This window comes from Sceloporus undulatus, chromosome 3, assembly GCF_019175285.1.
Source record: "Sceloporus undulatus isolate JIND9_A2432 ecotype Alabama chromosome 3, SceUnd_v1.1, whole genome shotgun sequence".
Classification (NCBI taxonomy): Eukaryota; Metazoa; Chordata; class Lepidosauria; order Squamata; family Phrynosomatidae; genus Sceloporus; species Sceloporus undulatus.
Genome location: NC_056524.1, coordinates 44190071 through 44217217, shown reverse-complemented (window position 1 = coordinate 44217217; position 27147 = coordinate 44190071). Strand labels below are relative to the sequence as shown.

Genomic DNA, 27147 nt, shown 5'->3' with positions numbered 1-27147 from the left:
AAATCCTTTTTTCCTCCCTCCACTGATTATTTCGGGGAAGAAAACAGGAGGAAAATGTAATACCCTCCCTCCACTGAATGCTACAGTCAAACCAGTTGAAAGAACACAGGAAGCATTTTATTTCCAGGTGAGCAGCCCAGGAGTGTCATCCTTAAAACAGATAGCAATTTGTTGTGTTCAGAAGGGAAGCTAAGCAATAGCGTGTCAGCATCCACACTGTCTTCTTACTTATTCCTGGAAATGGCTTTCTGAAGGATAAGAAAGAAAGAGAGAGAGAGAGATAGGCAAGCAGGCAGTAAGTTTTATTATCAGAGGTGCAGTCTACTGCATGCTTAAGTATACCTGGCACAGATTTACTTAGGCCACACCTTATTATAGTAATATATAGTACATTCTGTAATGCTATTTGATGTATATAGAATATAGTACAATAAAGCTGCTCTAAATCAGAATATCACATAACAACAACAAAGTGGTAATTCTATTTTAAAAGAAATAAAGAAATCCTGTAGCACCTTTAAGTGAGAGAAAGTCATTTCTGCTATATGCTTCTGTGTACACCACCTCACTCCATCAGATGCATGGAGAGAAGCCTCTGTGTCACTCCATCACCATACCCACATCTTTTGTATGTCTATTACAATTCACATGTACCCCACTCTCACCTCGGTATTTATGTCTGTCCACATAAGGGCTCACTATATGCCTTGCGGAAATAATTTTTGGAAAACTTTTCTTTTTTCTCTCCCCCCCCCCGCCCACTTAGTCTTAAAGGTGCTACAGAATTCTTTTATAACAAATTTGGCATCATCTTTACAAAAATACATTCTGTATAGTAACAACATGTTATAGTGAATAATACCTGTAATCCCACTTAATTTACAAAGGCTATAAACACAAAAAACCGACTGTGGGCCTATCTAGCATGGGGTTGAAAGAGCGACTTACCTTTCCCAAACTGCAGTGGCTAATTCAGTGGCAGCTGCTATGCCTATCAGTCATAAATCGCCTGCAAGAATCCGCTGCCCCAGGGTCTGTCCTGGATGCAGCCAGTGGTCATCATAAGCCGCTTCCCGTGGCCATTTTTAGAAGTTGGAAGCCTCGGCGATTTTATTGTGTGATAGGAACGGCTACATCGCCTGAATTGTGTACTGAATTTGGGAAAGATAAACTGCTCTGTTTAACCTCATGCTGATAGGGTCCTGTGACTAGCTTTCTGCTAAATACTGTAGTTTCCCCACATCCTAAATATGCATGTAGAAGATCTTCAAGATACATGTCTAAACTAGGGCACCTGTTTGCCCTGACCCTATGTTACATTAATCCACAGTACTATAGGTGCTGACCAGTATGGAGTAGTGGTTTGAGTGTTGGACGGCTCTGGAGACCAGGTTCTAGTCCCTGCTTGGCCATGGAAACCCACTGGGTTACTTCAGCAAGTCACATTTTCTCAGCCTCAGAGAAGGCAAACCCTCTCTGAACAAAATCTGCCAGGAAAAACCATGATAGGTTTGCCTTAGGGTCATATAGCACGAAAGATCGAAAGAACCCAACAATAAGGTATAACTGTGTCTGTGATTGCATCTGCACTACAGAAATCTAAGTTCAACACACTTTAACTGCATGGCGCAAGTATGGAGATCTGGGAATTGTGTGTCCTGGGCCCCGAGCTCTCTGACATAGAAGCTTAAATGTTTTACAAAACTGCAATTTCCGACTTTCATAGCTTTGAGTCATGGCATTAAAGTGGTCTCAAACTAATTATTTTCTCAGTGGGGATGCAACCTGAGTGAGATCTGATCATTTAAAAAATATGCATATGATGGATCATGTCTGTGCAACCAGATGTTGCTAGGGTTTCAAACAGCAATAGGTTCTTACTTTCCCTGACCGCAGTGTCGCTGCAGATCAAGCACTTATAAACATGCCTTAAGGCGCTTTCCCTCCTCATGCCATGACAGGCCCTTTACTCTTTCTCCGGCCAGCAGGTGTCGCTGCAGCTTAAGGCTCATAACTGGCGGGAAAGCGGCGGCCGGAAGTTGTCCGTTGCCGCTTTTTCCCGTGATGCCCCTGGCTTCCGGTGAACCGCTCGCTCTCCCTACTCACCGGCTCCTTCCTAGGTGGACGATGGCGGCACTCGAAGCCGTCGGACAGCCTCTGCGGGGGGCGGCGGCCGGGGCCGGGCTTCCTCTGGTGGCAGCTGGCGCTGTTGGCGGTGGGGCGCCCCGCTGCTGGCTGGGCGCCGGGGCCCTGTACCTCTGGGGGCGGCGGAGGAGGAAAGCTCGCGGGGCGAAGACAAACGCGGGCAAAGGAGCCAGTCGAGAGGAAGGACCCCCGAAGGCAGGTTGCCAGCCCAGGGCCTCCCCGTACCGTCGGGGCAGACCCCCCCAAACGGGCCCGGAGGGCCGGACTTGTGAGGGAGCCTGGGTGTCGTGGCCAGGCCCTTCGGAGGGGGCTTGCCCTGCTGCAGCTCTCAGCGGGGACTGTGTGACTTTGCCCATAAGCCAACGCTTGTCGTTGTTTTTTATGGTCCAGTTGCTTCAGAGGGGTTTCTCTAGCCATCCTCTGAGGCTGAGAGAGCGTGGCATCTCCAAGGGCAACCTGTCACAGGGGTTTCCGTGGCCAGTTTTTTCCGAGGGGTTCACCCTTGGCTCCCCCGGAGGCTGAGAGAAGGCGCCCAGTGGGTTTCCGTGGCTGGTTTTCCAGTGTCACGGTCCAGTGCTCAAACCGTGGATGGCCAATGCTAGCTTATGGGAGGAAAGGAAAGGAGCAGGCAGGCAGGCAAGAGGCTTTGGGGGGAACTGGGAGGGTGCCTTGCTTCCACTGTATTTCCAGTGTGAGGGAGACTGGCACGTACCGCACTGCCCTCTTATAGTGCTGCTCTTCCACTTTTACTGATCTGGCTGCCTCCTGTTGCATTCTGGGGTTTTGTAGTTCAGTGAGACCCAAGAGCTCTCTGGCTGAGGATTATAATCCCGAATGCAACGGGAGGCAGCCGAGCAGTAAAAGTGGAATAGCAGCACTATAAGAGTGTAGCATGGTAATCTAGCAAGCCAACCCTGAACCAAGCTTGGCAGGCAAGGGGCAGGTGGGTTTCCTCCAGGGGTCCCTCTGAAGGTGGTCTGGGATGGGTGGGTCCTGCAAGGGAGGTGGACTCTCAATGCAGAACAGGGGCAGCAAAAGGAATTCCTTTGGACAACGAGGCAACACTGTGGGGGTCCATTGGGGCTGGATACTGTGGACAGTCTCTCAACTTGGAGGCCTTTCGGGAGGGTGGCCAGAGGTCAATCATAAGTTGGAAGAGACCACAAGGCCATCCAGCTGAACACTCTGCCATGCAGCAGAAATCACAATCAAAGCATCCCCGACAGATGGCCATCCAGCCTCTGTTTAAAGATCTCAAAGAGGAGACTCCACCAATCTCTGAGGGAGTGTGTCCCACTGTCAAACAGCCCTTACTGCCAGGAAGTCCTCCTAATGGAGCGGGAATCTCTTTGCAAGAAACTCCCTCCTTTTCCTGTACCTGTCCTCCATTAATTTACCTAAGGCCACCAGTAAGTTTTATGCTGAACAGGGATATGAACCCTGGTTCCGAAGTCGTAATCCAACGTTCAGATCTTATACCATGCAGATTGTTTGGCAACCAATATATTGTAGCAGGCTTGGTAATATATGGACTACTACCAACAGTCCCTTCTCGCCAGTTTTTATCATACACATAGGACTTTATCACACTGGTGGAAAGCGGGGGTTAAATGGACATTGGCCTGTGAAAATCGTGCAATCGCAGTAAAGATTCTCCACTGCATCACAATCACAAGGGACTATCCAGCAATAAACAGGTAATAACCAGCACAAATCCTTCAGGGATTTCCCTATGAGTGATTTGTTGTTGGTTATTACTGTTAATTGCCAGGATAAGTCCTCTTTAATCATGACATTGTGTGAAAATCTTCACCGTGATTGCCACAATTTTTATGGGATAGTGTCTGGTTTAAACCCCCGCTTTTTCTGTTTGATAAAGCCCATACTTGGGCTGCATCCACTCTGGAGAATAATCCAGTTTGTCACCACTTTACCGCCCACGTTTCAAGGCTATGGATTCTGGGATGGTGTTGTTCTGCTGGTGTTCTACCCAACTCTGGAGCCAGAACCATGACCAGATTCCATAGCCTTGACACCTGGTGGTTAAGTGGTGCCAAACTGGATTATTTCTCCAGTGTGGATGCAGCCTTGATGATGCAAAGGTGTGCGTCCTCCCTTTATTCAGCTTCAAACATCCTTGCCTGTGACTAGATTCTCAGCTACTGAACTGAATTAAGCTGGGTTTACTGACTTGTCTTCTGTAGAACTGTCCAGGATAGTTGTGTTGGCGTGGAGTCATGGATATTTAACTTCCCCTCACGCATCCTAAAATACACTCAGTGGAGCTGCACTGTTCAATGTGGCAAGAATTTGTGTCTAAGGTGCAATGGAATTGGATTCATCCAGTGAGTACACATTTTACAACAGACTTGCATAGGTTGCCTCTGGCAACCTAAATTGCCTTCCAATGAGTGGCTCCGGGGGCTGCGGTTTTTCTGGCAGCTTCATCTTTCCACAACCATTGAACATACTAAGTTGATGGTTAAGATCCTGAGACCCAGGTTCATATCGTCACCTAGCCCTGAAACATGGCCCAGTCTGAAACTCCTAGTCTAAACATTTCATAGTGTTGCTGTAGGGGGGAAAGGTGGGTTAGAGAAGATGGTGGTCCTCTGTTCTGGACTCCTTGGAGTCAAGGAGGATCAATATGGAGCATGTGGAGTTAGAAATGGTTTAATTTTTAAGCTTAGAAGCCTACCCTGCAGAAGTATAGCACAGTTCTGTAGAACTATGATGTGTCCTTTTTTCTCCCTAGTTTTGAACCTAAGCCTGCTCTTTCTGTGGCAGCAAAGATGAGTCTTGTTCTCACCAGTGCAGCTTGTCCACTCTGGATCTAGGCGATATAAGGGTGTGTGTGTGTGTGTTGATCCTGGAGTGAAATTGTTTTCAAGTTTTATTGTCAAACCTTAGGACTATGGGACTGCAAGGAAGGATGACTAAACATCCAGAATTTTGAAGTCAACTGGTCAAGGTCACTGGGTGACCTTGGACAAATCACATGCTCTCAGCCTCCGAGGAAAGCAAACACAAATCTCCTCAGAACAAATCTTGCAAAGAAAACCCTAAATTTTGGGGTTTCCCCTCTTATTGCCCAACACAGCTAGTGCTGCTTTGTTTTGATTCTTTTTCATACCCAGGTTTGTATTTTTAGGATTTAATAAAATACTATAATAATAATAAAATTATTTATATACCGCCCTTGGTCGAACCAATCGGCGGTTTACAACATTAAATAACATACAGCATAAAACAATATATTCCCTCCCTTAAAAAGTTATTAAACAACTATCTATTTAATAACCACAATAGCTAGTTAAATACAATAATTAAACAAATAATACCAACCAACAATCCACTGCAACTTCAGTTCTAAGAAAAGAAAAGGGCTTTGGAGACATTACTGAGGAGGGGGGAGATCCTGAGGCCGGGATATCAGTCTGGGAAGGCCTGCCTGAAGAGATCCGTCTTGACAGCCTTTTTGAAGCTGTCCAAAGATGTTAATTGACGGATCTCGTCCAGCAGGTCGTTCCAGAGCCTGGGGCGACAGCAGAAAAAGATTTTCACAAAGTTTTTCTCCTATACCATATAGCAACCTGAAGAAAACCTTGTGATATGTCACCTTAAGTCAGAGACTCAACAACTTATAATCCAGTGCAAAGTAACTAGCCAAGGAACATTGGGTTGTATGGTTCTCTATTTTACTTTATGTTTCTAATTGGGGACATTTTGATCTGTATTGGTATTTTGTAGCTTCCTTGAATCCCCGATTTTGGAAGAGATAGAATATAACATGAATAGAAGAACAAGAACAACAATCAATAATAATAATGCAGAAAGAGGCAATATATTGTATTGTTCATGTAAATCCAAATGAAATTGGAAGTGTGCCGTGTGTCTGGTTTCAGTGTGATTTATTTTTAAACAACATATAATATCTTAGTGTCTTTTCGCTGGAGATGTTGGTTCTTCTTATTCTAAGTAAAACATGCATGTTTTTATTGTGGCCTTCCCAAATTGCTGTTAAACATGAGAGGCAATACTTGTGTATAAAATAAGGAGTTATTTTTTATATGGTGTTAATAGCACCAAAGTAGCTAAACCTACATTGTGGTATTGTGCCAAGTACTTGCAGTCTGATTCTCTGTGGACAGCTAATTTTTCATGCAGAAAGATTTTTAATGACTAAAGAAGATTGTGATTGTGACAAAAACAGTCTTTGACAAACCTAGTGTTGTTTTTTGAACCTGCAAATATGCAAACATTTTGGGGAAGAAATCTCTGAATCCACATAAGAGCTTTATTTATCAAACCTGGAGAAAAGTGTACAGTTTAACTGATTGATTTTTACACAAGATTGCATTTGTTTCTTTTTAAAGTGAGATAGAGTAAATGTTATTGTTTGGGCAAATTAATACACTGGCATAATTTTAGTAGTATTGATAGATTGGGGAATGGAGGAAACAATACTGTTCTCCAAGTTCACAACTCATGTGTTCTCCTAAAACATGATGCTTTTCTTGATGTCTCTCCCTGCCAAATGCTGTCCATAGTTCAAGTTCTGAATGGTTTCTAGGCAGTCCATTATGCTTTTATTTGAGATTATTTTGTGATATTTTATTGTAGCTGGTTCTTGGCTACTAAGGAATTATACCAGAAGTTCCTGCTTATCAAATGGGTTAGGGACAGGAAGACTGTCAGAAAGTGAAATTGGTTGGAAAGTGGAACCCAATTTTTTTTAGATTGCAAATGCATTTTGTCCACTGAAAACATAAATAACACACTATATATCATTTTTGAATGTATGAAAAAGCTAAATTAACACACTTTATAGTGTATAGGCTATATATGTGTGTAAAAATATGTGCTGGATACACTGGGCAGACTTAAAAGAAAGCAAAACTAATTTTGTTAGAGGCAGAACATATGACATTTATTCTGTTGATTATAAGGAAAGCAGTAGCTTAAAGCAAAGCATTTGTTACTGGAATATTATCAACAACCTTGGACCACAGAAGAATAATCATGCCTAGGTTATTTGAAAGACATTCTATACATTTGAAATGTGTTGGCTGTAAGTGCTGAAAAGCTAAAAAGCAAAAATCTAAAATTTATGTATGTATAGTGAGTTATTATGATCTCTTGGTTTCTCAGAGAGCATGCCCATTGTGTGACAGCAAATTTCTTGTTCTGCTTGAGAAGGCACTCTCCCTAAACACAAAGGACTTGTTTATAAGTTTTGTACCATGGAAGACAAGGGGAGGTTGATGGAAATTCTTTTGGCATTTAGCTTTTATCATGTACCTCATGTTTCATTGTGTCTTTTTTTTTAACAAATGTACTCTGGTATCTTGTCTTATTTTAGAAATACATGTTTGCGGGACAAGACGGTATACAGAATATATGGATCATTGTTTCAATGGTCTTTATAGATCTGAATGTTATTGAATCAGTATGGTGAGATTTAGACAGTTTTTAAAAGATAGTTGCTAGCTGAAGAAACTAGACTAGTGCCTAATTTTGGATGCTTCCAGCATCGTTCTGATCATTGCTCTGAATTGTTATTTATTTATTTATTTATTACTGTATTTCTGTAGTTAGAAGCTGTTTTTCATGTGTGCACAGATTTTTCAATTTTGGGCAACGAAATTCACTAAATGGTACTGCAGCTTCTTTCTGCACACAAGAGCATGATACATGCAGGAGTGCCACAAACTTTGGATTTGGATCATGACATGGAAACTTCCAGTAGAATCCATAGATTTTCATAGGCGGGTTACAGACCGCCAAATAGTACGTATACAATACGTACTAGGGTTAGGAAGGGGCGGTGCTTCCGCACCCCCCTAACCCTAGTACGTATTGAATACGTACAAGATGGCGGCGCCCTGTTCATACGGGCACTGCCATCTTTACATATCGGACGCTGAGCGTCCGTACGTGTCGCAGCCTTTATGACGTAGCGAGTGCGCCCCTGGCGCCTCGCTACGTCACAAACGCGACTCAAAAAGAAGCTCCATTTTGGAGCTTTTTCGGTCCGCGCGGGAGCCGCGCCGTCTGAAGGCTCCAGCTCCCCCGCGGACCTACCCCGCCTAAGTAATATTTGGGATATAGGCTGTAGTTAAACAATGGGATAGAGCCAGATAGTTAGTTAAACTTAATTCCCATTGAAATAATTGGAATTTAGGTTAGGCAATATCCAGGTTCTTTCTTTTATGCAAGCAAACTTCATTGCAAGAAAAATCCCCACCCTCTGATTAGAAGGCTGGGAGCTGAGGCGTTGAATTGCAGGAACTTTTGGAGAAGTGTGGAAAAAGCAAGGGAATGCCTGCTCTGTCTGTACTTCTCCAAAGCTTCCTGCCCTCCTTGTTTAAGGATTTGAACTAGTAGCATCTTTTCTGACTTGCAGGAAACGTGAAAGGAATATGAGAGCAGCATTTCCCTTGCCCTAAAGCAGTGGTCCCCGAACACTCTTTAAGGGATTTTAGACTTCAGTTGCTAAAATCCCAGACTATTAGCTAACAAGGCTGAGGCTTCTAGGAACTGAAGTCCAAAATCTCTTAAAGGGCACAGTTTGGGGATCACTGTACTGTACTAAAGTGTGCTATAAGCAAAAAAAACTTCTAGGTTGATTTCTGTCTTTTAGGGAGAATGGAGAGAGGAGAGTCTTCTTGCCTCCCTTTCCAGGGCTTGGATAAGGACAGAAACGTGAAAAGATACAGCTTGCTGCTTCTTTTTTTATCCAAACTGTGAAGCAGTAGTAGTCTTTAGTAAGGTGGTGTGAGTTGTTCAGGAACACTTGTCCCTGTGGAACAAATGAGTGATCCTTGTCAGTGATTTCCCTTCAGACAGCATATTCCACTTATTAAAACAGAAACTTTGAATTTATCTAATTTAAGCAATGTTTTGGGACAGTACCAGAAAATAGATCTTTTGAAGATGGCTTCTTGATATTGGTAATGTCTGGATATATATGGAGAATACCCAATTTGTTACAGTGTGAATACTCTTAATTGTGAATACTCTTAATTGTCTACATAGTGACATTAACCCACCTAGAATCCCGTTGTGGGAGAACAGTGGGATATAAATCGTTGAAATAAAATAAATAAATGAATTGCAGTCAGAAATCTGGGGCTCATGAGATGCCTCTTCATACATCAAAGTTGGGTTTAGTTACATGTGGCCATCCAGATGTATAGTAGTTGAACACAAACCCAACCATCCATGACTTGAAAATACTTTTTAAAATCCAAAAAGCAAACCTTGATTTTTCCATTTTTTTTTATAAGAGACACTTTTATTATGCCACTGTATGTAGTGGGACTTGAGCATCCACCAAGAGAGGGGAGCTGGAGCCAAACCCCAGTGGATACCAAGGGCCCACTGTAACTTTTTCCAACACAACCAGTATACATAATTGTGAGGGAATTGCAGTCCAATAAGCTCTTGTAGCTGATTCTATCTTTACAGTTTTATCAAGGTTCTTGTTGGCTTTTTAAAAAGTGCAGTCTGGAAAATGTATATGCATGGTTAAAAAAAATCTTCTTCTCCCACTGCAGAGCCCTCTTGATAGAGCCCAAGCAGCAAAGAACAAAGGCAACAAGTACTTTAAAGCTGGAAAATATGAACAGGCCATTCAGTGCTATACTGAAGCAATTGGCTTATGTCCCTCTGAAAAAAAATGCTGACCTTTCTACCTTTTACCAGAACAGAGCCGCAGCATACGAACAACTGGTATGAATTTTAAAGTAGTATGTTTATTTTCAACTTAAATATAGTCGCCCCTCCTAACTCACGGACCTGAGATCTGTGTCCTTGAATAGGGCGCGCATGCCTCCATTTTTGCAGGAGGATCTGAAATGGATCTCCTGCAAAAATGGAGGGCCAACTGCATATTTATCTGCTTTCCATAGATATATGAATATTTGTATTGTAGCCTGAATTCTGGAGTTCAGAATTCTACTAATTAATAGAATTCTATGTGTGCTTTGAAAATGTTTGGTTGAAAGTTCTCAGTTTAAGGTCCATGCTTAGCTGCCTTGACATCACCTAAAAATTGTGGCCTTTATTGATGATACAGTTTATCAATTCCCTAATGGGGAATTAGAAATGGAGGAAAGATTCTCTAGGCTTTAAAGATAATTCTAATTCTTGAAGCACATGCAGCCACACAGATTTCTAAACATTCCACGTCTTACGCTTCTGCACTTTAAATGTTGGTTTGCTCTTTGTAACTAGGCCAAGTCTGCAGGTTACTTTGTTACCTAGGAAGAAGGCTATCTGCTGCTCAGATAATGGGGAGGACTCCCATTATCACATGGTTTAATTGAAAGAAGCCATATTGACTTTATTAATAAGTTAGCAAGGCTATACTGTACTGGCTTAGTGCTATGGAATTCTGGGAACTGTAGTTTTGTGAGACAGTCTTCTCTGTCAGAGTGCTCTGGTGCCACAACAAACTACAATCCCCAGAATTCCATAGCATTGAGCCATAGCAGTTAGTGTGGTGTTAAACAGGATTATATCTGCATTGAGGATTCTGCAGCCTTAGACATGTTTGCCTAAGAATTAATTGCATTATAAACAGTGAGACTGATGTGGTAACAATCTTTTCTTCAATTGTAAGATGATACCTTTATCATTAATCAACTATTCTTATACCAATAGCAAAAATGGAAGGAGGTGGCCCAAGACTGCACAAAAGCGGTTGAGCTTAATCCCAGATATGTGAAAGCTCTCTTCAGGCGTGCAAAAGCACATGAAAAGCTTGATAACAAGAAAGAGTGTTTAGAAGGTGGGTATACTATACTTAAAATTCTGTTAAAGATGCAGTTACATGAAGCTGAAAATGTTCTCGGGAATATAGCTTTAGCACTAAGACTATTCTGTTTTATTCTCTTTCTAATGCCTTAATGTGATTAAAATTAATTGGCTATACATTCAGTGAAATAAGATTGGGGCACTCTTCAAAAGAAACCTGCAAAAAAAAGAAAATAGCCCATAGTGCACTTACTTAGCATTTCAAGGATTACTGATTATATGTATTAATCTATTTATATCCTAGTGTTTGTCAAAAGTTCAGGGTGCCATACAAAGACGCTCACATGAAAACAGAAAGAAATAATTTAATAGCTTCAGTAGTCTAAAATCATGTAATGCATTTTAAAACTGTATATGTATACAGATTTGGACAAGATATTTAGACTCCCAAATGCTTTGATTTTAAAAAAAAATGTTTTAACTTGGTGCAGGAAGGAAGCCAGTTTGCATGTTTCTTGAGCTTTTGTTCCAAGACAGGGCACCCCAGCAGAGAGGACCCTTTGCTTTGCCCACAAGCAGTGTATGTTACCCATTGGTTGAATGTAGAGGAGGGCCCCTCCAGCAAATCTCAGTGCTTTTAATGAAATACATTTGCTCATTAAGGTTATAAGCCATTTAGAGGTTTAAATGTCATGACAATTGCCTTGTATTCAGACTAGAAATATATTGGCGCCCAGTGCAGTTTCTTTAAAACTGGTGTCATGTAGCTTTTGAAAGTGTTTCTGTTAGCATCCTGGCTTCTTTTATTACAGTAATTACAGCCTCCCAAGTCATCAAGAACATACTGCAGTAGTCTTAATTGGCAGGCTACCAATACATGAACTACTTCAGTAAGTTTATTCCTCTCCAGAAAAAGTCTGTAGATAGCTGGTTAATTGAAGCTGACCACAGAGCCCATTTGGGTGTCCAGTGGCAGAGATGGATGCAAAAATATTTCTAAACTACACACCTGTTCCATTGAGGAAGTGCAGCTCCAACCATACCAGAATGCTAATCTGATTGTCCACTTGGATTTGGAGCACAGCAGTCCACAAAGCCTCAGCACCTAGGCACAGATCCAGCAGGAAAAGTAAAGCTGTACTCAGCATGCTGAAAGATGTCCAGCTGCCCAAACCCCTAATGATCTTTTACAGAGGCTACATAAAGATATTAAATAGGATGCAGGATGGAAACTTGCAGTACTCTGCACCTTAATAGTCATGGTTCTAAACAATAGTCTCCCAGTGCCGCTATGTGGCACCAGTACTCTAGATAGGATGTCATGATTAACGATATTGTAAGCTGCTGAGAAACCCAGCAGAATCAGAGGGCAGCACTCATGAAGTCTTTCACCTGGACCATGTTATCAGGGCAAGCAAGATTGTTATTAGTAATTAATAGCCTGTTTTCTCTTTATATTTCCAAGATGTTACTGCAGTTTGCATTTTAGAAGGCTTTCAAAATCAGCAAAGTATGCTACTAGCAGATAAAGTTCTTAAACTTCTTGGGAAAGAAAAAGCCAAAGAAAAATACAAGGTATGAATTACTTCAGTATCTGTTGTGTGATTAGTAACAGCTATTATGGGTGATGGGTCTGTAAATGTAGTTGTTACAAGAATCTTCCACAAATAATTTCAAAGACATCTCATAAGATTTAATGAAACAGGTTGGGTCCCCCCCCCCCCTCCAACTCAAATCTTATAAAAGAATTTGAGGAACCATCTTGAATGTAAAGCACAGAATGGAGTGTCATTTTAAAACCACAAATGGTCCTCTTTGTTCCCATGCCAAGGGTGAAGTGCTTTAAAAATTATCCTAATAAAATAAACAAAAACTGGTAACTGCCATAGAATCAGCAAGTCTCCAAATTGTATATTTAAGTTTATTTATCCTTCTTTATTATTATTAGCATCCTTATTAAGGTTAAATGCTTGGTGCTATCTGTGTATTAAAACGTCATAAAGAATGAAAGCACAGGTTCCTTCAGTTAAACATACCTAGGTGTAGTTATAATAAGATGCTGATTTTTAATGCAGTCTGAAGTCTACGAAAGCTTATGCTGCCAATTTCTTTCTTTCATTTAATCTCAAAGGTGCTAAAAGAACTCTCCACCTACTTGTTCTTGATAGATTTTTACAAGTTAGAAGCAGCTTTTTAGTTGCTGTCAGAAACAATATAGATTAGAACAAGAAACCCTTTTTTCCCTCTTTGAACATAGTTAATTTTTTTGTGTTAACATCAGTGAATTGTCTATATAGAAATTATTAAAAATTAGTTTCAGACAAACATTGTTGATCTTATTACAGAACCGGGAACCCCTGATGCCTTCACCACAGTTTATCAAATCGTACTTCAGCTCTTTCACGGATGACATTATCTCCCAACCACTTCTTAGGGGAGAGAAATCTGATGAAGATAAAGATAAAGAAGGAGAGCCTTCTGTAGTAAAAGAAAAGTAAGCTACTGAAAGATAAAATGATTAAGTGTTGTAGTCTCTTATAAAATCATTGTAATCTCTTATAAAAATGAGTGTAACTGTGCATTTATGCTATTGTCTCTAATATGTTATATGATAACATTTAAATTGTGCTAGTGCTCCCATCCACACTGAAGCTTTCATCCACTGTGAGAGTTCGCTTAATTTCTGTGTCACTCATATTAAAAGTAGCAAGCCAGTGAATTTGCAATTTGCTATAGAAGTGGTGATTTTGTTCTAAAGGATGCATGAGAAATGGAAGCTGCAGTGATAAATGGATTTGGGGTTTGAAGAGGTGCTCTGTAGAAATGTAGGAAAGCACATAATGTTGTGGGTAAGCAGGAGTTTATTACTTACTATGTAACTAATACACAGCCTGTGTGTATTACTTACAACCTATGTAGCTGATATGGGATATCAAATCTACAGCGCTATATACAGGGCAAATCTACAGCGCTATATAAATAAAGCAACAATAATAATAATAATATGCTGGTGCTGGTGAGAAAACATCACCTTTTGAAAGATAAAAATAGTTTGCATTTCTTTTTTTCACTAGTATTTCTTTTGAAAGCCTGTTCTCATCTTGGAAACTAGTATTTGGGGTTTGGTTTAGTTTTTATTTAGGCAAACAACCTCTATAAAATAGCAGCAAGTAAACATTTGGGGAAGGGCCATAGCTCAGAGCGACAATTTATGCATTGCACAGACAGAGTCCTAGGCTCAATCTTTGTGTAGAGTTAAGTAAGTTTCCTACCTGAAATCCTGCACAGCCACTGCTGCTAGCGTAGACCAGAGTGAACAAGCTGTGGTACTCCAGATGTTGTTGGACTGCACATGTCATCAGCTGTAGCCATCATTGCCAATAATAAATGTTAATGAACATCACAATCTGACAACATTTAGAGGGCCACACATTTCCTATACCTGCTATGAATGGACCAATGGTCTGACTCAGTGTACAGGAACTTTTTAGGACACTAAGTGAAGTCCACTGTAGTGTGGATACCATGATTGATTCTTTACCATGGGCTAAATCACCCAGTATTACCTGTGATTGACTGGCTAGGATTACTAGAATTGCAGTCTGACACGGGGACTAAAGTAAAGTAAAGCCATTGAAATTAATGTAACCTTGTGGCTAAGAAATGTTAGTTCTAATGGGTCTATTTAAGGTAGAGCTGACATTGTCTGGAACAACCAGTATTTTTGCTCTTTATTAAAAATTGTTTTCAAATTTTGGTAGGGTTATTGTGTTACATTGCTGTGTGAATGTCTTGTAGTGAAAGCATTATATACAATGTTTCTTCATAGAATCATAGTGTTGGAAGAGACCACAAGGGCCATCAAGTCCAACCCCCCTGCCATGCAGTAAATCACAATCAAAGCATCCCTGACAGATGGCCATCCAGCTTCTGTTTAAAAACCTCCAAAGAAGGAGGCTCAATCACACTCTGAGGGAGTGTGTTCCACTATTGAACAGCTCTTACTGTCAGGAAGTTCCTTCTAATATTAAGGTGGAATCTCTTTTCCTGTAGCTTGCATCCATTATTCCGTGTTCTAGTTTCTGGAGCAGCAGAAAACAAGCTTGCTCCATCCTCAATGTGACACCCCTTCAAATACTTAAACAGGGCTATCATATCACCTCTTAACTGTCTCTTTTCCAGGTTAAACATACCCAGCTCCTGAAGTCTTTCCTCATAAGGCATGGTTTCCAGCCCTTCAGCATCTTGGTGCTATTACCAGTTTTGAGACCTTGCAACATTTTAGGAGCTAGGCAAATACTTAGTTAAAAGGCCTCATTTCTCCTTTAAGAGACATTACATATTATCAAAACAGATTTTAGTTAAGAATATTTTCCGCTGATAGTTGTGTTATACTCCCTACTATGTACAGTATGACTCCTGTGTCTGTGGGATAGATATTGCCAGATTTACCACAAATAGTGATAATTGCAGATAGAGAGCCTTATATTTCTGACAGTAGTTTACCATAAAGTCATGCTGGAGGACTTCCAGATGCCTAGAGAGACCATCTTTTTCAAATTCAGGTAAATGAAAGCACATGTAATGGTCTTGTGGATATGTAGGTTTTACAGTATATGTATTAATTCTTGAAGGAATGACTGCAACTAAGCTGCCCTGGAAACTTGCTGAGATGTGGTATGACATTGTTTTAAACAAATGAGACTGGTAGCTACATTTCTGATAGCAGAGTTGGAGTCAGCAAGTAGGTATTTCAGTGACTGAGAGAACATGCAAAAGAAGAAGAGAAAGTATAAGGTCCACTTTCAAATACATTCCTTTTAACCCTTCTGGAGGAATTCTCTGAAAGAAGAGGCAGCACAAGGGAGGGAGGGAGTGCAGTGGCAGTGTAAGAACCCTTTCAGATATTACTTGAAATATCTTTGTTTTGAAACATTATTTAATGATTTCTGCTGTAGTATTTGACTTGACTTGTTGGACATGCCTCATGTATTGTGATAGAAATAATTTTGGATGAAATGCGGATTTATCATGAGCATTCAGTTTTAATTAAGATTGTAAGTAAATTGTGGCTTTGACCATAGAAAGGAAAGGGATACTACAATGTGCTACAGTTTGAGGAGTTTGGTGTGTTTTTGTGCATGTGCACATGTATATATGCAATTCTGTTTGGCTCAGTCTTAATTGGGAGATAAAAACACTTTGAGTTGGAATTATGAAAAATGTTATCTCAAAGTTAACATTTGTTAACAAAGTTAATGCAGAGTTAACAGCCTCACCCTTAAGAAGTTAGAGAGCACATAGACTTTTTTTTGTTGAGATAACAACTATTTTCTTCAGTCGATTACCTTTTCCTTCGAGTATTGTTGTTACATGAGCTCTGTCTCTTGAAATACTTTATTTGGGTGGTACTACAATTAAGTGCTGAATTGATGAGGGATGTGATCATTTGAATGAATTTGGGCTATGCACCAACCCTCAAACAGGTATCATCAGAAATATTTTTGTATTAGAAATAGGGGAATTTCCTTTCTTGCATATTAATATCTGCTATCTATATTTTCAGCTGTGGCTATTTAAAGGCAAAGAAATATATGGAAGAAGAAAACTATGACAAAATAATTAGCGAGTGTACTAAAGAAATTGAAGCTAAAGGAAAGTATATGGCAGAAGCCTTGCTGTTACGAGCTACATTCTATCTACTTATTGGTAATGCAAATGCTGCCAAACCTGATCTGAATCAGGTTATTGGAATGGAAGAAGCCAATGTAAAGGTGGGTAAGTGATTTGAGTGTTAGTGAAACACTTGCATTGTGAATACAGTAGCATTCTCTTCGTTGCTCTAGTCTAAGTGATTCTCATTTTTTTTAAGTGGAGACATATTTTGTATGTTAGCTCTTAGTGATGAACCAGCAAATAGTACCATGGTATGTCCTTGAGAAGGTTTACTATAGCCATCTACCAGATGTACGAATCCTGACCACTGCAAATGCTGACAGGCATTGATATGACTTTTTATTTTTGCAAATCCCCAATTGCACCTCTGCTGGTGAGTCCCCTAATACTGTACTTTGGAACAGCTTTTCAGAGGCATAGGAGCTACAGGGAGAAGGATGACTACCAAAATTGTTTTTTCCTTCCTTCAGTTAACATGTACTGTGGGTGGAACTCAAGTTGTGGAAAGTCAACCAATTCCCCCCCCCCCCCCCCAGAGTGTCAACATACTTCCTACAGTCCCAGGGCAGGTAAAGATGGCTGTTGTAGAGGAAAATTAGTAGACAAGAATCAGAATTAAAATACCTGCCAGCTACTCCTCTCCTGTAGATTCTTTATTTGCCCATAGGTAGCCTATACAGGATTCAGAATAATGTACAGCTCAGTACCTATTCTAGAAATTGATGAAACATCTATTGCTGCCTAGTCCCTTTCTGGCATTTGGCCCATAAATTATCTGTTATCAGCTGAACAATTCAGTTTTACAACAACAATAATAATAATAATATAATTTATTTATATTCTGCTTAATCTCAAGGAATCCAAGTGGATTACAACAGTAAAAAAAGCAAAATACAGTTTAAAAGATGCTTAAAAATGCAAATCCCCATGTAGAGTCATTGCTTGAGGATATATGAAACAGTGTTCAGATTTTAAAGATGATACCCTGTCTGGAACAGGGGAAAAATACTAATGTATCTTGGCTGGATATTTTTTAATTTTTCTTAAATGAAGGCGGCAACTAAGAGCATAAAGCAGGCTCCCCCTCCCCCCAATGAGGACACCTAAATTTATTGGGACTGCAATCTTAATATTCTTCCTCAGTGTGTGTGGCTCAGGATGATGGGTGTTGTAATCAAAACACACAGACAATATCAGCAATGGAAGGATGGACCAAGAGCCTCTTTGAATAAAGAGTATTATATGAGCAGATTGCAGCAGTGGTGCCTGGACTTCCATCATAGAGTTGGAAGAGGCCTCAAGTTCAACCCCCTGCCATGCAGGAATCAAAGCATGCCTGATAGAAATTATCTACTCCTTGTTCTTTTACAGGGTAGGGGGAGGATGAATCCTAAATAGTGCCCTAATTTCAAATGATCCAAAGGGGTCTCTGCCTTTCTACTGCATTAGCTTTTTTCAACTTGCTGCTCTCCTGACAGTTTGAACCCTCTGAGCTTGGCTTCATTTCTGGTCCATCAGAATAGTTAACTGCTTTAAGTTCAAGCTGGCTCTTTCATGGGGTGTTTCTAGAGTATTTTTTGGATCCTGTAGGAATTCCAGGATATTTCAGAGGATAAAAATACCTACCATACATTCACATGAATGTTTATGGATGGTAGATATCTAAAGCAAGGATTTCACAAATACACAGTAGAAACTTATCCTAATGATTTTGTCAGAATGACAATTTTTACCAAGCAGGGAGGTTTTATATCAAATGGTAATTTTGATTATTCCTTACAAAAGCTGCGTGCTAATGCTCTGATCAAGCGAGGAAGTATGTATATGCAACAACAGCAACCTATGCTGTCTACTCAAGATTTTAATATGGCTGCTGATATTGATCCTCAGAATGCAGATGTTTATCATCACAGAGGGCAGGTAGGCACTGTTCCTCCATTCCATAATTTCTTTCATCCAAATCAGATTGTTGGTATTAATGCTTAACCACTTAACTGTGTTCATTGAATTATTATATGAAGCTTTAACCATTGTCCAGATGAATTGTTTCCCTTTATATAACTGCTTTTGGTGACTTATGGGAAATTTTGGGACTGCATGGCAATTCCAGTGGATAAAAATGTTCCATGACTATTCCAGGATTTGTGTGTGTGTGTGGGGAGAGAGAGAGAGAGAGAGAGAGAGAAGGTATAGGTGCATATGTATAGAGTGATGGGTATGCCTCAGTAGTCTCACACCCAGAACACTTACTTGGTACTGTGAAGAAATGGTTTTATAGTAACAAAAACTCAAGAATAAAAACTAGTCTTAAATGTTTTACCACATTTTTATTTCTCCCCCTTCATTCTTTTTTTGATACTGCAAGACATTAATTGAAAACTACCCAGAATCAGGAAGCACATGGTCTCAGGAGGTGGAGTATTTGTTCTGAGTAGCTGACAAGCCTCCTCTTTTGCAACAAAAGCAAAACCCAACACACATTCTGAATTCTGAAAATATTACCATTCTTATTTCTAACTGGAAAAGAATATTCACCCTGATTACCAAGGTTAGCAGACATAGTCTAAAAACCCAGTTTCTGTTGATTTGCAGGAAAACCATTAATAGTACGTGTGGGAAATTTTCTATCTTAGAATGAGAGAAGGTCCATTTTTTGTGCCAGCCACTCTATAGGCAACCAGAGCACATTATTTTCATGCTGCAGCAGTTTTTACAAGGAAATTTCACACATACATAGCAATAGCATTTACATTACTATACCACTTATCCACGAATTCAGCACTCCCTTAGTGGTTTACAGTCTGTAAGCCAATTGCCCCCAACAAGCTGAATACTCATTTTACCAACCTACAAAAGGATGGAAAGCTGAGTCCACCTGGGAGCCCTTGGGTCGAACTCACTACCTTGTGGCTGTAGTACTGGCATTTAACCCCTGCACCACCAGGGCTCCTTACATTGCATTGTCTGCTGGTTTTATTATCCACTGTCATGTAAAAGTGGTGCCAGTGGTTAGCAAAGTTATCCAACAGTTCTAAGATGATGAAAAAATAGTTTCTGACTGTATCCCATGTGGAAATAGGGTTCAAGTTCCACTAGTGTTCTTACCACATCATAACCAAGGTGGGCTTCCCATAGTGTAGCAGGCTCCCTGTCCCAGTAAACATCTTTTTTCAGAGAAAATGATGTCTTAGCATTGCAGCAACAGCATACTTCTGTGCTATATTTTTTTAATTTAGAGTATGTCGCTCGAATAGACTCAGTCAGCTACTGATGACCCAGTTGTCCATAAATGGTTAGATTGAACCCTGATGTTCCATGGTTTTAGGCTTCTTAACAAACATAAACTGCAAGTCCTGAAATGTAGATAGTTTATCAGTGGTTCTAGACATTGATCTTGTTTCCATGATGTGGAACCTCAAATACATTGTGAATACCCAAAATCTCTTCATGCTCATCATAGCTCTGAAGTGTCTGAAGAATGAATATCACAGTTCTTTTAGGGCTTCATGTTGTCCATGATACACCCACATCAGGAGTCATAAACCAATGCCTTCAGCTCAGTTATGCCTTTGGTAGGGTTCCTTTTGTTCTGTGCCTAGAAAACACACTTATTTGTTTCGTTGTTTGTGTAGTATGTTTTACAGCACTGTTTTCTTTGCATCCTTTTTTGCTTCTGGGAATTCCCAAATGAGAGCTCTGGTGGTCTGTAGATGTTATACCAGGTCCTTCCATTCTGGCCTCTCAGCACATCAGTATCTCTACTTGGTCTTTTTCTGGGCAGGATCCAAGGGAGCATGTATTAGTTGCCTTCCTACCTTTGAGTAAGAGGAAGAGTTGTTTTTCATCCAGCTGCTCACCAGTTTCACTACATTATGTTTCAGCCATAAAATTGTGAGACATTTTTGTCCCAATTGCACTATATGAGACAAAAATAATAGCAAAATTTTGTCAGTGGTATAATATAGTAGATCTATTGAGATTGTTTTTTAGCTGAAAGGAGGGTGAAACATTGTTCAAAACTTTTGAGACAAAAATATAAAATCCCGATCTTGTAAGTGCAACAAAACATGACTTCAGATTTCTGGAATATCCCTCCTAATAGGATTAAGATTAACACGTCTTTTTCAGAAGGTGTGATCTGGGTGGTATACAAAAGTTTTATTAAATGGGAGGAGGAATGTAGATTATATATACAAAATTAGAGCTAATTAATTGTGAGGACATTATCCTTGTGAAATACCTGTTTTATAATTGAAAAATATGTGTTTTCTTTTAATGCTACCTAGGTTTTGATGGTGTTTTTTTAATTGTGATGAAATTCAGAGCTATGCTAAATCTTTATATATTTTAGCTAAAAATTCTGCTTGACCAAGTTGAAGAAGCTGTAGAGGACTTTGATGAATGTATCCGTTTGCGACCAGATTCTGCCTTGGCACAAGCACAAAAATGTTTTGCATTGGTAAGTATATGAAATTTTGTTCAGGTTTTACTGTAATATTAAAGTGTCAAATAGTTGTTCAAAATGCATCATAGGGTTTTCTTGGCAAGTTTCTTCAGAGGGCGTTTGCCATTGCCATCCTCCGAGGCTGAGAGCTCTGAGGCTGACAGAATGTGATTGGCCCAACATCACCTAGTGGATTTTTATGCTGGAGCAGAGAATTGAACTATGATCTCCAGACTTGTAGTACAACAGTCAAACCACTGTACTATGCTAGTTCTCATATTGCCTTTTATTTTGTGGTTAGATGGTAATAAAATAGATTTCTTGTTGATGACATAGTAATTTTTATTTACAGTATCGTCAGGCCTACACTGGAAGTAATTCTTTACAAGTTCAAGCGGCAATGAAAGGCTTTGAGAATGTTATAAAAAAATTTCCAAGATGTGCTGAAGGCTATGCACTATATGCCCAGGTATATATGGTTTTATTAACTAGTGAAACATCTACATTATAGTTAACATTTTCTAGTGATAAATGTTAGTACTTTATACCTAATGTGATCATAGATTGTCTAAGTGTGTGCTAGTGTTTATTGTTGGAGAGGAACATGAAGATATAGGAACTATTTTTGATATGAAGTACTTTCATCTATACTTATATTTAAACTATTCATTTAATGCAGGCTTTAACAGATCAACAGCAGTTTGGCAAAGCAGATGAAATGTATGATAAATGTATTGATCTTGAGCCAGATAATGCTACTACATATGTTCATAAAGGGTAAGTACAGTAGTTGATTTACACTTGCCTACAAGGCTTGCTGTTATGATTCATGCATGTATTGGAAACCGTCCCTCAATTTCAGCTCCAAAAGCTGTGGTAATTAAAAAGCAGTATGGTACAGAAAACTCACTTTCTGTTCCAAAAACGCCTCTCCCAGAGTGGTCCCAGAATGTAGTGGAATAGCCCCCCCCCCCCTTCTAGTGGGTATTTTGAGTGTGAAAATTTTGTAAATATATTGACACTGGAGAAGGCTCCAAATGTGTTGGAAAAGCCCTAGGGGGCTTCCAGTGGCATTTGGGGGGTAGGGGGCATTTATTTATTTATTTATTTAATATTCTGCCACACATTATGCTTGCTTTTTTTCTTCTTCAAAAAAGGCCAATGTACCAAGTAAATATCACATTGCTGTTTCTATGTGTTGTTGTGTGCCTTCAAGTTATTGCCAGCTTATGATGACCTTGCAGGTAATAACCAATATATTCACTTTTAGTTTCTGATTTAATTTCAGTTTACTTCAGCTTCAGTGGAAGCAGGATTTAGATAAAGGTTTAGAACTTATAAGCAAAGCCATTGAAATTGATAACAAATGTGACTTCGCATATGAAACTATGGGGACAATTGAAGTACAAAGGTAAGTGCCAGACTTTGGGTTTGGGAATCAAAAGTCCTGTGTAACTTTTGCAGTATAAAATCCTAATCATGTTGAAGCTTACTGTTAGCTGTATTCTGTTTAAGGAGATACACATTTTTTAAAAATCTTGTAATGTTCTTGTATTCTTTTTTGCTCCACTAATTTAAATTAATTTTTGTTACTTCAGATAAAACTGTTCACGTGTGGTGATGATAATGATGATGATTATGTTTACTTTTATCTCACTCTTTTCCTAGAACTAGTAATCAGAGCGAATTCACAATGGCGCAGTACAGACCATCAACAAGCGGCGTACCAGGGCCGGTATTAGAGTTAGGGAGCATGCACCATGTACATGCTCCCTAACCCTAATACGTGCCGGCAGCACCCTATGTACATGAGTACAGCCATTATGATGTCACGCACGCACTGTGTCCAAACAGCATGGCTCATTTGTGATGTCTTTGTGCTGCCCCAGGCTGCTTATGGCAGCCTGGCTGTGGTGCGAGAAGGAGCCCCGAAATGGAGCTCCTTCTGGGTGTGTGCCTCGTCCCAACAGCCACCAAACAGTTGCGGGAATGACGCCAGGGAGAAAGTGGCCTGCCCTTTCTCCTGTGGCTCTGGCTCCCAGGGTGTCCAGGGACCTGAAGCCCCAAGGACACCCCTTTTCCAGGCCACAGGGAAGTGGCATTTTGCTGCTTCTCCGTTGCCTGGAAAAGTGCCGGATTGGGGCCTCTGGCCTGCCGGTATGGCTGCCCTGGCCCCAGTCATCTGCAGAAAGGGGCGGCTGTGGACCGCCCCTTTTCCGCAGTCTGTACTGGGCCAATATTAAAGGAGCAATACAATTAAAAACATAGAAAAGAGGTGCATTAAAAGGATTGATTTACAATAGATACCTATTAAAAGAATAAAATACATTTAAAAAAAATAAAACTATAAAATACTTTAAAATGAAACACCATTCCAAACTGGTCTTTTACAAACATTCCATTTTTAAAAGCCTGTCTGAACCCGTAGATCTTAGCCTGGCAGCGGAAGGCAACAAAGACGGAGCCATTCTGGTCTCTCTGGGAAGGGAATTCCAGAATCTAGGGGCAGCCACTGAGAAGGTTCTCTCTCGTGTCCCCACCAGCTATGCTTATGATGGTGGTGGAATGGAAAGAAGGGCCTCTCCAGAGGTTCTCAGAGCCCAGACCAGTTTATACAGGGTGATATGGTCTGCCAAATAGCGTAGACTTGAGATGTATAGGGCTATTTAGGTCATAACCAGCACTTTGAATTGTGCCTGGAAACAAACTGGCAGCCACTTTAGCTGTTTCAACAGGGACATTGTGTGGTCTCTGTAACCTGTCCCAGTTAACAGCCTGGCTGCGGCTCTTTGGACTAGCTGAAGTTTCTGAACACTCTTCAAAGGCAGCCCCACATACAGCCCAATGCAGTAGTCCAAACAGAATGTAACTAAGGCATGTACTACCGAGGCCAGAACAGGTATCTTAAGGAACAGACGCAGCAGACACACAAACTTTAAATGTGCAAAAGCACTCCTGGTCACTGCAGAGACTTGGACCTCCAGGTTCAAAGCTGAGTCCAGGATTACCCTCAAACTGTGAATCTGTGTCTTAAGGGGTAGTGTAACCTCATCTCACACAGGCTGGATCCCTGTTCCCTGATCTGCCTTATGACTGACCAGGAGCACCTCCGTCTTGTCTGGATTAAGTTTCAACTGGTTTGCTCTCATCCTGTTTATTACTGATGACAGACACTGGTTTAGGACCAGGACAGCCTCCTTGGAATATGATGCTATCATTTATCAGTGTTCTAAATCAGAATGATCTCTGTCTTATTGGCATTCAGATCAGGCAGACTACTGTTATCATTACATTTTTCTCTCTCTCTCTGCACATGGACACAGATTTTGTAAACAGATATCTAATTCACTTTAGCTAGTTGTGGTACGCAGTGCAGAACTTATTGAAGTTGGATCATTCTTCAGAGTTTGCTTATGATACAAGTTTGCACCTGTTTATGGTCCTGTGTGTGTACATCTTCACTTACTGCATTGAATACGTAGCTAGCTAATATAATGATACTGTGATAGGTGGACAGAACTCTTTTATGGTCATGTTAATTAGCCTATAAAATAATAGAATCTTAGAATTGGAATGGTTCACAATAGCCATCTAGTTCAACTCCCCTGCTATGTAGGAATACACAACTTAGAGCACTCCTGAAAGTTCTCCATACAGCCTCTGTTTAAAGTCCCCCAAAGATGGAGAATCCACAGCTCTCATGCAGTGTATATGTAATTTGAATCCTTTGGTTCACATTTTAGTCTGGAACAGCAGAAAACAATATCCCTTCAGATATTTAAAGATGGCTGTCATGTCACTTTTCAGTCTTCTTTTCTCCACGTTAAACATACCCTGCTCCCTAATTCATTCCTCACATGGCCTGGTTTCCAGACTTTTGACCATCTTGGTCACGCTTCTCTGGACGAGTTCCAGCTTGTCATTATTCTTGATCTGTGGTGCCCATAACACACTACTCCTGGTGAGGTTTTCTGACCAAAACAGAATACTTGTAAGGTGACACTTTGTTTCCTTCTATCTAGATACTATGCTCCTGTTGATACAGGACAAGAGATTTAGGCATAGATCCTTGTATCTATTACCTATTATCTATTGCCACTGAAATGCCTTATTTCTCTGGAGAAAAAATACAGGGATAGCCATGTTGACCACTAAACAGAATCCAAGATGCACATTGGTGATACCTCTGTTCAGCCTACCAGAAGGTGCAAAAACCTCTCTGCATATCTGAAATCAGTTTCTAGTGTTTAAATGTATAGGCATGCTCTTATATGGTAATATGTTGCCATATTACTCACTTTATTTTCATGTAACCTTTTACCTTTATTATAGAGGAAATCTGGATAAAGCCATTGAAATGTTCAACAAAGCTATTAATCTAGCCAAATCTGAGATGGAAATGGCTCACCTCTACTCGCTCTGTGATGCTGCCTATGCCCAGACGGAAGTTGCAAAGAAATACGGATTGAAACCACCAACATTGTAGAAAGACAATAAGAGGGAAATGACCTTTTAAAAAATAAAGCTGCCCATTTCTGCTTAGTCCTAAAGACACTGTTGCAGTATATTGAATGGTGGAAATTGGGTGTTTTTTCCCCTCTCCTGTTCATGGTGATGTAATTATCTGTTAAATGTTTAGGTGTTGTGGGAGTGGCTGTTCAAGAAAGTAAGCAGTTTGTTCCTCTTGCAGCAGATAAATGTTAAAGGGAGATTAAAACAGAATTGCAAGGGGATCAAAAATTATTTTGGCCATGCGAATAAAAACCTCTTTGACTCATGTTTTCACTGTAGTTGTGAATGACTGGTTATATTTACAAAAGTGTTTTACAGCTTGTCATGCTGCTGATTTTAAATGAATAATGCTGTATGATTTTTATATAGAATCAATAAATCCCTTGGGGTTGATTTTAGTTCTGCACAAAGAAAAACATAAATTACAAAATTATTTAGTAGTAAGGATTTTTAAGGCAATTGTGGTTGAAGTGAATCTTTTCACCTAGTTAACCATGTACAGACATTTCCTCCATCTCCTTTTATATTTTCTGCTTCATGTAGGAAATAACAACTCTGTCCCTGCTCAAACTTAACATGCTGTTTTTGTGCATGGTTTAGCAAACTACTTCAAGAATTCTACATTTCACTCAGTCTGCTTGAATATGGCCTGTATCCCAAAACACAACTTTAACCTTGCCTTGATTTGATTGTTGTTAGAAAGAAAATAATTGTAACTTTCAGGAGAGTAAAATTGCTGTTGCATGGGCACTGCCAGAGGCCTTGAGTTCTTCAGATTAGTATGCATTTTAGAATTGCCGTTGTATATTGAGCCTTTGGAGTGAGACTTAGTTCACAGGGTCCAAAATTATGTAGAAACCATGGTTAACTCCTCTTAGAAAAATGTATTTTTTCATTGATGCTACATAAAGTATCAATTTGCAACACTGTTTTTTTTGTAATTTTTTTAAAAGAAGTCTTCTTACACATTAGGGATCTTACTATTGAACAGACACTGAGCTGTCTGTCCCTAGGAGCTGCTGAAGCCAGTTCAGAACTCCTGTAGTACTGTTTCATTTGCTAGAAAATTCTTTGTAGGAGCTGGGTGTGTCTGTTTAACATAATTTGGATTTGCTTCTTATCTTCAGACCAGATATGATGAAAAATATATTATTTTGCTTAAGATAGCTGTCTTTTTCTAAAATAATCTTGGAGTGATTCAGAAAGTCTGATTGTTCAATTTATGTTCAGTGTATGAAGTCAGTTGCTGCTTTTTTTAAAAAAAAATGATAAAGGTTGACCACTAAACTCAAGTTTTCTTGAGTTTTCAGGCCATCTGTTAAATTATCCCCCCTGGATTTCATCCCCCACCCCCATCTGTGACTTCATCATGTATTTCAAAGGGGTTTTTATTTGCATGGCTCTGTGTACACTGACACTTCTCTCTCCTGAAAGCAGTTAAGAATTAAGCATGTGCTGTCTAATAACTAGCATTCCAGATCCACACAGACTGTTGCCTGTTGTTCAAATTTTTGATCTGCACTCAAAGAATGCATTTTTTTTTTGTTTTTTGTAAATGACTTACACATGTAAAGTCATCAAATAAATATTGCATTCAAATATCTCTTATA

General features: G+C 39.9%; 1 protein-coding gene across 1 annotated transcript; it reads left to right on the top strand.

Annotated features, from left to right (window-relative positions):
• On the top strand, positions 1–27147 carry TOMM70 (translocase of outer mitochondrial membrane 70). Its single transcript, XM_042456646.1, has 12 exons — positions 1–127; positions 9705–9879; positions 10813–10939; positions 12371–12480; positions 13251–13399; positions 16472–16679; positions 18367–18501; positions 20933–21040; positions 21378–21494; positions 21705–21802; positions 22314–22436; positions 25358–27147. The coding sequence occupies exons 1-12, from the start codon at positions 78–80 to the stop codon at positions 25509–25511; spliced, it is 1554 nt and encodes a 517-aa protein (XP_042312580.1). The 5' UTR covers positions 1–77; the 3' UTR covers positions 25512–27147.

Coding starts and splice junctions, on each gene's coding strand:
- TOMM70 (XM_042456646.1), top strand. CDS start 78: ATGCTACAGTCAAACCAGTTGAAAGAACACAGGAAGCATTTTATTTCC. Junction 10,940..12,370: donor CAAGAAAGAGTGTTTAGAAG/GTGGGTATACTA, acceptor TATATTTCCAAG/ATGTTACTGCAGTTTGCATT. Junction 13,400..16,471: donor CCTTCTGTAGTAAAAGAAAA/GTAAGCTACTGA, acceptor CTATATTTTCAG/CTGTGGCTATTTAAAGGCAA.